The sequence below is a fragment of the Coffea eugenioides genome, chromosome 5 (assembly GCF_003713205.1).
Source record: "Coffea eugenioides isolate CCC68of chromosome 5, Ceug_1.0, whole genome shotgun sequence".
Lineage (NCBI taxonomy): Eukaryota > Viridiplantae > Streptophyta > Magnoliopsida > Gentianales > Rubiaceae > Coffea > Coffea eugenioides.
The window spans coordinates 28,745,171-28,756,228 of record NC_040039.1 but is presented as its reverse complement, the minus strand read 5'-3'; the positions used below and the strand labels follow the sequence as shown (position 1 = coordinate 28,756,228).

At 34.4% G+C, this 11,058-nt stretch overlaps 1 protein-coding gene across 1 annotated transcript; it reads left to right on the top strand.

Annotated features, from left to right (window-relative positions):
* Positions 1-246: 246 nt before the first annotated feature.
* Positions 247-9,421, top strand: LOC113770817 (adenylosuccinate lyase-like). Its single transcript, XM_027315405.1, has 11 exons — positions 247-307; positions 2,205-2,551; positions 2,773-2,925; positions 4,131-4,346; positions 4,550-4,732; positions 4,959-5,180; positions 5,562-5,678; positions 5,839-5,982; positions 6,248-6,349; positions 7,252-7,320; positions 8,920-9,421. The coding sequence occupies exons 2-11, from the start codon at positions 2,342-2,344 to the stop codon at positions 9,151-9,153; spliced, it is 1,650 nt and encodes a 549-aa protein (XP_027171206.1). The 5' UTR covers positions 247-307; positions 2,205-2,341; the 3' UTR covers positions 9,154-9,421.
* The last annotated feature ends 1,637 nt before the right edge of the window (positions 9,422-11,058 follow it).

Below are 11,058 nucleotides of genomic sequence, written 5' to 3'. Positions count from 1 at the left end.
CTTAGTAAGTGTTAAAGGCTTTTACTTTAAGGTACTTTCTCAGGTTCAATTTCCTTCTGTAGAGATGACTAATTACATTGAGTGTGATCTAGATGTAAAACTTTGAAAAAACATTCAGGTGCTTAGTGCTTCGTTCCTATTGTTTTACTTCCTTTTGTGATCTTACATATGCTATGCCAGATTTCATGGTGTAACATAAGAATTATAACTATCTTTATTTTCTACTAAATTCCAAATGTTTGTTACAGGTTGAGATATTAAGATTTGCACCATAGTAGAAAAGGATTGTAGAAGTTGTTTTCTCAAGGTGAATTTTATTTAGGGGCTTTTTTTTTGAACAAAAAAAATGTTAATTTGTTTAGTGCAGATCCAAGGTTTCGTTTTCCTTTTTTTCCTAATAAATTTGCTCTTGCCAGTGTTGTTTATTCTAAGTCTTTGTTAGATGAAGGAAGAAAAAATAAAAGAGGTTACTTTTCTTCATTAAGCCATGACGGTATGTTTTAATGCCCTTTTTTGTGTGTGAACAGATTTCTCCACCTGCAGTTACTGTAGCTTTCTGCTCTCTTAACCCTGTTATTAGTCTTTAGAAAAGTGAAGATGAAAATTTGTGATGGCATCCTATTTCCTTTAGATCCAAATTTATTTTCTTTTACTTTCTTGCTTTACTTATTCCATTTTTACTGTTTCGAGTTTTTCTTTTGGGAATCATACACTGCCAGGACCTAAAGTTCAATTTACTCTTTCCAGAATTCAACTCTGCCATATTATTCGTTGTACATTTGCTGTTCAACTTGTAGTTTTGCTCATTCCCTTTGTCTATAGATGTTAGCCTTGTTTTTTAGATTTTGGTTATTTGTCAATCTTATTGATGGGTTGCAAGATTTGCTTTTCTTTTGTTTATGAACTCAATATTGGCAAGGAAAATAAACTAATTAGTTTTCTTAGGCAATTTGTAGTTTGTCTTTTGTTGAAATTTATTTCGGTTGGGAATGCCAACCTGGTTAGTTACCAGTGCCACTGGTAATGAAGCTATTTTTTAAGCTTGTATTTGTGATGATGATGATCCTTAAAGAACATCAATCAAGCCATCAATCAAGCAAATTTCACAACTTTTTAGTTGTTTATTAGGGGATGTAGTTTGATATTGCCAACTTCAATGACATTTCTTCATGAAGTTTTCATGTTAGACTGGATGTATATTTTGTCAATGTAGTGAGCTTTACTTTTTTATTCCATTTGATAAAACAATAGTTTGAACTCTGAAGACACCGTTTTGTCACAAAATAAACAGGTATAATTGATGTCCTTTGCTCATGTCTTTACATAAATCTTGCTTGTCCTTTTTCTTTTGCTAGAGTATGGTTCTTTCATTACATTTTTTGTTGATTTTGTTCCCAGGGGATTGGCTTGAGTTATCATATTTAGTGAAAGTTAGTTTGATTTGGTTGGATTGAAAAAAAAAAATGGAACTGCCATGCTATTGCACTTGTGGACCTTTCTACTATTATTGTGCTTAGATTGCGAACAATCTGAGTCTGTAATGCTTAATCTCAATTAACTTTTTGTTATTTAATTAATCTTACTTAGTTTTTTGTTTTGGGGTGTTCTTCCCTCTCTCTTTTTAGTCTATAAGATTTTATGTTTATTTTCTATGATGCTAAGAGTTGCTGGTACAAAAATTAAATGGCATATGTTGTGTTGAGAAGATTCTAAGTATGAGATAATGGCTTGTTTATCTTATCATAGACAAGAAAGCACATACAATTCTCCAATCCTTATCGTTTTGAGTCCTATATCTCTTGCTATTCTGCAGCCATTCCTATATTTTACAATTATATGGATTTCTGGCCCAACATATTTTAGTGTTGTTTATAAATTCCTGTTGAATTTGTTCATGAGCAACACATTTTTGGTGTACATAGACAATGTAAGGCAGCATTATGCGGTGATGTATTAGTTTCAAACTAATGACATTGCCATTGCTGTCCAATTAGTCAGCAAAACAAAAATGACTCTGTCCTTTAGCAACCTGGTTGAAATTGTGGCTTCTCTTCATTGCTTAATAAAATTGCAAAAAATAATTGCAAAGATTTTGGTGCACCTTTATGTAACTTTTATATTTAATATCCCAATTTGAATAATTGGACATTTCTGGGCAAGCCTGAAAATTATCATCTTATCGTCTTTGTGCTACTACATTGCAGCATAGCATCAAGATCAGGGCAGCCTCATGCGTTGCGTGAGGGCAACTCACCTAGGATAATTCCAATTACAATTACGATTCTGAAGCTTCAACCAAGCATCCCCTTAGTCATTTCATTCAGGGAAGAAGTCTGGCCCGATGGAAGTGGAGGCTAGTTTTAGGGTGGTATCTCGTATTCATTGCCAAGCAGTGCCGTATTGCAATCCAATCTGCAATTATCAAACCTTAAACCTCCATTTTCCCTACCATCACCGTCCTCCCCACCTCTCAAATGCTTCATTTCACACACTCAAAAACTGCTGCTGCAAAGCTGCTGCAAAAGAGAGCAGTACCAAAGCTGTAGAAAAAGTAATGGCTACTTTTTTTTCTTTTCTAATTTGATGAAACTTTGATAACATCATGTTTATTTAACTTCTTCCTTGTTGCAATTACAGTTCTTTTGTGTGTGTGTTTTTTTTTAAAAAGGGCAGGTGGAACTTGGAATTTTTTTTTTCAAATAAATTTTTGTGTTCTTATTATGGGGTTTCGTTAGTGAAATTTTATTGGGTTTTTGTGAATTTTTTTTATAGGGAAGGAAGATGTCTGCTGATGATTCACATGATTTAAAGCTCTCAAGCTTAACAGCTCTGTGTCCTCTTGATGGACGTTATTGGGCTAAGGTCAAGGAGCTAGCTTTTTTTATGAGTGAATATGGTTTAATTCGCTTTAGGGTTTTAGTTGAGGTATGTTTCTAATACTGCAATTCTTTAACTGGTAATATTGCTAAATTGCTTCCCTGACTTATAGATAATTCTTGCTGCAAACCATCTGGAATGTACTGTTTGAGTTTTCAGAGCATAATGAAAATTGTTGGTCACCTGATTTCACATTCTGGTTGGAAGTAACTTATCTAATTAGTGTTGGCTTCAAATAAAGTAAGAGGAAAAAGGGCAAAATGGGTGGACTAGCAGATACATGACATGACTTACTTTAAATTTTTTGGAGCTTTACTTTCTATACTATCTTGATTTTGAACTTCAGAGCACAGAAATCATATTTTTCTTTTTTGAATCTTTTTTTGGCTTTTGCTGGAAGTTTTATTTTAGTCTGTCTGACAATTCTGTAAGATTGGAAGGAAATGGAATTATTAAAATTTGATCCTTGTGTTGTTAGTCATGCTGAATTTGGCTGCTGAAGCTTTACTTCGGGAATTTTAAGAGTAGTAGTGATTCCTACCACAAAATGCTGTTATGAGGAAGGAAAGTACCAAATTTTCTCTAGAAATCTGAATTTGAAACTTAAACAGTTATTGATCATGCAGCCGAAATATTCTAACAAGGAAAAAGAGAGATTAGTTTGTCATATTATATTACACTCTGTATGTTGATGGAGACTGCAATGGTGGAATGATGTTAGATAGCGCTGGATCTGGATAGTATTATCGATTTGTGGTTTTTATCATGTCGAGTGGTGTCCAAAACATAAATTGTCATCTACCAATCCACAGAGGAGTTTTACTTCCTGTATCTGCAAATGTGGCATGACATGAAATTCTGGCCATCCTAACTTGAGATCTGTACGAGGGCTGTTGGCAAAGTGTGTTGGTTTATCTATGTGGTGGGATAAATGTCTCAGTTCACGAGCAGAGATCTCTTAGAGGGGACCCTTTTCTCTTCAGTCATATATATTGTGTGTGAATATGGTGAGGTGAGCTATGTACACACTTCCAAGTTTACTGTGCCAATCTAATAAATTACTTTGCAACTCTAATTCTCATGCTAACTTGATCATGCTTATTCTTTGAATTTGGATGAGCAGTTTTAACACTTTAACATCTCACCAATGATCATGAGTGTTTCATGTCCTTTATTTCTTTCTTTGCCTTGCTGTCATCTCTGCCTTTATGAATTTCAAACAAAATCATAGCCAGAAACCCTTTTTTTTGTAGGTGAAATGGTTGTTAAAACTTTCTCAAGTTCCTGAAATTCCTGAGGTTCCAAGCTTCTCTAAAGATGCTGAGACTTATCTGCAAGGCTTGATTGATGGATTTAGCTTGGATGATGCCATGGAAGTCAAGAAAATTGAGAAAGTGACTAACCATGATGTTAAGGCAGTGGAATACTTTTTGAAGCAAAGGTGCCAGTCACACCCAGAGATAGGAAAGGTGTCAGTTTGGAACCTTGATGTTAGCTGAATGGAAATGTCATCCTTCCTTCTACTCTATTCTATAGACATGACATGATGGCCTCATTAGGACTCTCAGTTCTTTTGATTTCCCTGCATGATGTTTCCAAAGAATTATGGAACCCAAAATAATATCTGTGCATGGTTTGCATATGTTCAGTATTTTTCTTGTCGCTTGTCTAGGTGCTCGAGTTTTTCCACTTTGCCTGTACGTCTGAAGACATTAACAATCTTGCTCATGCACTTATGCTGAAAGAAGCTCTTTCTATGGTGATGTTACCTGCTATGGATGAAGTGATTTCAGCCATAAGTGACATGGCTATGGAAAATGCTCACATTCCTATGCTTTCTCGCACCCATGGACAGGTAACAATCACTTGTTCTTTCTTATTATTTTAATTTTTTTTTCTTTGAGCCTGAGGGGGTTCGGGGATTGGGCGTGGGAATGCAACCTGAGTTATTCTACCCTTTTAAGGCACAATGAATCTCCAATATATTTTATGACACTTATTGCTGGATCTGTTTCTGATTCTTTACTTTTCAAACAGCTGAAAACTCGAATGAATTGTTCACATCTGCCATTTCTTTGCAGCCAGCTTCACCTACAACCTTGGGAAAGGAAATGGCAATTTTCGCATTCAGGTTAAGTTGGGAAAAGCGGGATATTTCAAAAGTTAAAATACTTGGGAAGTTTGCTGGTGCTGTTGGAAACTATAATGCACATCTTGTGGCGTATCCTGATATCAATTGGCCGCAAGTTGCGGAGGAATTTGTGACATCTCTTGGAATTGATTTCAATCCCTATGTGCCGCAAGTACTTTTCCTAAACTAATCATGTTCTGGCTCAAATTTTCTCATTTCCTGTCCCTTATTTTTTGTCCTTGACTAGTTTATTAAAATATATTATGGGATCCTTGTCATGTTTGATCCTAAGGCTTGGTTTTGGCAGATTTAGAAGCTTATTCTTCAGAGGTATTTGAGTCATGCATTAGGCCACCCAGTGCTTTGAGTTGCCACTTCACTATTAGAATTACCAATTGGTCTTGCCTCATTTGAAAGTTTTAATACTGGTTCCCAATGAATGATCTTCTGGTTTGATGACAATTTCATGAAAATAAGTATCATGGTTTATGTCTTTGACATAATGATACTATTCGATACTTCATGGTTTTGATTTAATTATTCTGCAATGCAGATTGAACCTCATGACTACATGGGCAAACTTTTTCATTCTATAATCCAGTTCAACAACATTCTAGTTGATTTTGATAGAGACATCTGGGGATATGTCTCTTTAGGTTACTTCAAGCAGGTCAGTGCTGTTTTTTGTTGTTTTAAATCTTTTGTTTTCAATTTTTGTCTATGTTCTTATATGAACACTTTTCTCATTTATATATATGTACACGTGTTTCATGTTTACATACATGTTGTCTCTTGATGAAAGATTGGTGTTTGTACATGCTTTTGAGCAGATAACTAAAGCTGGTGAGATTGGGTCTTCTACAATGCCTCACAAGGTTAACCCAATTGATTTTGAAAATAGCGAAGGAAATCTTGGAGTGGCTAATGCAGGGTTGTCCCATTTAAGCATGAAGTTACCTATTTCACGCTGGCAGGTAAATGTGCAATATTTTTTCCTTCTCAATTGTGTCATCTTCAGCTCTATGCAAATATCCATTTCATCATTGTACTTGGAAGTTTTTACCCTGGCTAGGGATGTTGTTACTCAATTTAAACAAAGTTGATTAGACACTGTTTTAGATAGATCCCAAGGTTGTGCTTGATATGTATGTGTAATTACTTTGGCTTGTGCTTTATTTTTGTAGTTGCACTTTTTTCTGTTTAAAGTTACTTATTGATTTCTGTGCTTGTCATTTGCAGAGGGACTTGACTGATTCTACTGTTCTGAGAAACATGGGTGTAGGTTTAGGACATTCTCTGCTAGCCTACAGGAATACATTAATGGGCATTGGGAAGCTTCAGGTATTCTACAATAGTTCTCTCATTGATGGTCAAGAAATATGAGTACCAGAGGGGTATTGAATGTTGAGTATTGTATATAAGAAAGATGCTTGTGTGGAATTAGTAGTCTCATGCTCATGTTGCTTCATTGGTGTGGTATGGCTGATTAGGAAATGAAGGGGGAATAACTAGTCAAAGAGATGATGTCTTGGGATCTATTCACAGGGAATAGTTGTTAGTAAGCTTTATACTTTGTGAAGTTGCTCAATCAGTTTTCTCAGTAATTGGTTTTTCATGATTACTAGTTCAGAGGGAATAGCATGGTAAGATTCTTAGGGTCTTCAGTTAGAGTAGTCTTTGTGGTGGCTTTCACAGGCCAATTGTAGAACATAGTTTATTGAAAAATGTTGGGTTGCTTTAGTATTTTAGCTAGGGCTTATCAGAAGGCGAAAGTTGTTTGAGAATCGGATATAGGCCATGGATATGTGTCATCTTGGTTTGATGCTTTGATTATCAGTGTCTCTATTCCTTGTTTTCTTCCATTCTTCCTTCGCAATCAAACCCTGCTAAAAAGTTTTATTTTTATTATTCTAAAAAGTTGTAGTTTGTTGATTTTTGTCGGCTACCTCAGCTGGCAATTGGTGGCCTCTAATGCATCTAACATCTGTACTAGAAATGCATTTCTGACAATACTGGAATAATAGCTTCTTGTGGCAAATTCACTGTGTCTTTTCCCCTGACGAATCCATTCTAGAAGGAAGCCATGTACTCTTTTCCATATATTTTCTTTTTCTATTTTTTCTTTTCTCAGATGAAAGAACCAAAGCAGTTTTATCTTTATTTAAATATTAAGAACTTTGCAAAACTGGTAATTGGGCATCATTTTTGTTGCTTCTAATTTGGCTGGTTTTGTTTTATTGTAGGTCAATGAAGCTTCCCTGAGTGAAGACTTGGACCACACGTGGGAGGTGCTTGCAGAACCAATACAAACTGTGCGTGAATATCTTCATTTGATATCTTCTAAATAAATTGATATTGAATTTGTGCTTTCAGTTACTTGGTGTCTACTTTCTTTGTTGCATGTTTGAGGAGTTGGTACTCAGTAACTTGGCATATTGATGAGATGTTGGTATTATTTGGCATGCTGGGCAGAAAAACTGTGTAGTTTTAGTCCCATAATTTCTCCTCCTAGCAAGATGTTGGTATATAACTTGACAAAGTCTTATAATGTCTGTGATGGAAAGATCCCAAGTTAAATGGGCAAAAGAGTTAACGGGAAAGATTCTAGTACGAATTTAATTTCTTATTACATTCAGACATCTTTAATGAGTTCTATATAACTGTTAACACCTTCAGATTTGAAAAAGAACTATATAATTAGATCATTTTCCCTGAGGTCAACTAATAGGGACTCCTGTACTGTCTTCATGGCTATGGTTATTGTCTACCTGAAAGGAAAAATATTTATAGGAACTCTTTTAATTGCTTTGAGCTATAACATATAATTGATTGACTCGCAGTTTTTCAAACTAGGAAGAGTGCAAGCAAAAGGAAGAAAATGAAGAAGACAACTTAAGGAAGATTTGGAAAGGAAAATTTTAGTTCTTTATATAAATAAACATAAAAGACTGAACTACGTAGAACACACTAAAAACACATTGACAGCTGCCTTCCATCCCTCTGAGGAAGGAAGAACTTGCCTTTCTACAGCAACAGGATTCTCTGCTAAATTTGAGTAATTTCTGAGAGCAGAATAAGTCCAATAGTTTATCTAGTAAGAGGATTCCTGAGCTCTTTACATAGACGATAAAAGCACACTCCTAAAAGCTGCCAATGATGAACTTGCACTCAGTTGTTCAATTTTACTTTCATGACACACGAGCCCAAAATATTATGCACCCTCTAGAACACCGACATGTAATAGAAAAGCAGGGAACTCCCTCTTCACTAACATATAGAGACCTGAAGGATTTGTGGAAGTGTCTTTCATTTTTTAAGTTCTTCTTTTACTTGGTTCAGGGTATGCTTAACACAGATGAGTAAACACTAAGTTTAATCTGATTTGTAGTTTGATTTTTACATGCGAAGTGCTGGGTTTGGAAGTCATTGTCTGGGTGTTCATTTGGGCAAGATGGATAGAGCTAGAATACTGAAGAAGTGATGACCTGTAAGATTCGATAGAGGAAGAAGATTGGGGAGGTTTATATGGGTAAGGGGTGAATGTGGGTTGGTCTCGAGAGAGAAGGCCTAGCTAGGTGGTTGAATAGGTTGATACCGTGATGTGGAGGCAAACAGATAATCTGTAGAGGGTTGGATTAAGTACTAGAGACAAGTCCCTATCGTTTGGAAGTGATCCAGATATTTTCCCCTAACAAGAAATGGTCTAAGGTGGCAGTGGGGAGGAATTTTTCTAGCATTTAAGTGACTAATTCACAATTAATTTGGTACCTTTTGAACTCACTGCAGTTTTGAATGGCTGACTGTTTACTGTTTCTTCAGATTGTGGATGGTTTTCATTTCACTATCTTCAGTTAACTTTATTGCTTTTGTAGAATCGACTCACATGATAATCTTTTTGGTTTGGTCTTTAGGTCATGCGAAGATATGGTGTCCCAGAGCCTTATGAAAAACTGAAGGAGGTAACAAGAGGAAGAGCGGTGACCCAAGGGAGCATGAGAGAATTTATTAAGAACCTGGATATACCAGGAGATGCAAAGATGATGCTCTTGAATTTAACACCCCAAACTTATGTTGGAGCAGCGGCTGAATTGGCAAAAAACATAAAGACAGCCATAAATTTAGTGAATGGGGTTAGGTTCTCCTAAGGAGTGGGGAAGTAGGGTGAAATTTAGTGCTGATTTGCTTCGACTTCACAGCTAAGTTGTGAGAAATTATTTCATACACATTTGTTTTTTTTCATTTCTACTAATCAAATCGAGGGACTACTAAGCACTTTTCTTGAAATTTTGGCACGAGAGTTGTGTAAAATAGGCTTTTTTCTTTCCTCAATATGCACTTACCCAAGATGTGAACTTTCTTTTGCATTCTCTTGTAAAGAGAATTGTAATTGAACTTTTCATAGTTCGAGCTTGAGTTGAAATTTTAAGTTCAAATTTGAGCCCAATTCGAGCTCAATTTGAGACTCGAAAATTTTATTTAATTTTTCAATTTTTAATATTAAATTATCACTATTACATATATAATATCTAAATAATAAAATAATGCATATATAATTTTACATAAAATATACAAATATTTTAAAAATTAAAAATTATTCGAATCGGATCAAGTTTTAACAAGTCGAATATCTACAAGTTTGAATTCAATTTAAAACTATAAATGAATTTTAATTGAACTTGAGTTCGTTGAAAATTGATCTCGAATCGAGTATTTAACAAGTTAATTTTAAAATATTTGTTAAATTCTCAATTCGATTATAGCCTAAGTGGGAATGCCTGGTAGTTGATTCATCGCGTTTTGGATTGTGAAAAAAGTTGCTAGTCACATGAGCAAAGATTTTGGACCATCACCGTGTATAATTACTTTTGAAAATTGATTCTTATACTATAGACTTTTTTCTATGCTACAAAAATGCTATAATGAGAAAGAGTTAATGGAAAAACAAGAACTTTGGTGGCTGATATTGTAAACAAAAGCAAACTTTACGAATTGGGGTAAATTGAACCACTGTAGCGTCCCTGATTTGGTTAAATTATATCAATCAAGACCTATTCATGAAATTCCTAATTGTGATCGATGAATATCTTGTAAATGGGAGTTGATTCTAATGAAGCAGAAGAGATCCGAAGGTATGTAAATTAGACGAGTTTAACCCAAGTCTTATCCTTGTACTAGCTAACGTACCATTTCTCTCTTCTTCTAACTATCATTTTTATGACTCTAGAGCCGGACAGAGAGTTAGTTACACTCAATTTTGCAAGACTTTAAATTTTACCATTCTATTCATGAGAAATTTATACAAGATGGAAAAGTTTACACATTTTTTACTAGATAAAAGTAAGGAATAATTTCAGAAACCTCCCCTAAGGTTTGTAGGAATGTCACTTGGTACCCTTGAACTTTGAGAAATCTCACCTACCTCCCTTTTTTTTTGTAACATTATCAACCCATTTCAAAAAAATATTATAAGAAACTCATATTTGGAGAGAGAAAATATTTTCATGCCAAAATTGCCCTTGTGTTATCCTACTATTTTTCCAAAAGTGAACATATACTACTAAAAGCTTGAAAATAAAGACAAATGGTGTGAAAGCTTAGTTATAATAGAATCGATTATACTAGCGGGTGCTTTAGAAAAAAAAATTCATTCACTATAAAATGTTTTTTTTTTAATTTGAGGAGTTTTATAAATTTTAAAATTTTGAACTTTCTAATTTTTTATATAGACCAATGACTTGAATATCAGAAACAAAACAATGTCTAAAATTATGTTTACAAATTCATTTGAGGTATTTTCAAAAACATTAAAGTAACTTTCTTTAGCACAAAGTATTTTTGGATGAATTTAGGATTTTATAAATTATTTAGAATTTTTTAATGATCCAACTTTTTTGTCCAAATCGATGGCTTGAAAACAAGAGAAAGAAAAATTATTAACAATATAGTTAGAAACTTATTTGAGGTATTTTCAAAGCACAAAATGTTATTTTCCCTAATTATAACAAATTTTTCTTTTACATTTTTTTGTTTGGACTGATGATTTCAAAAAT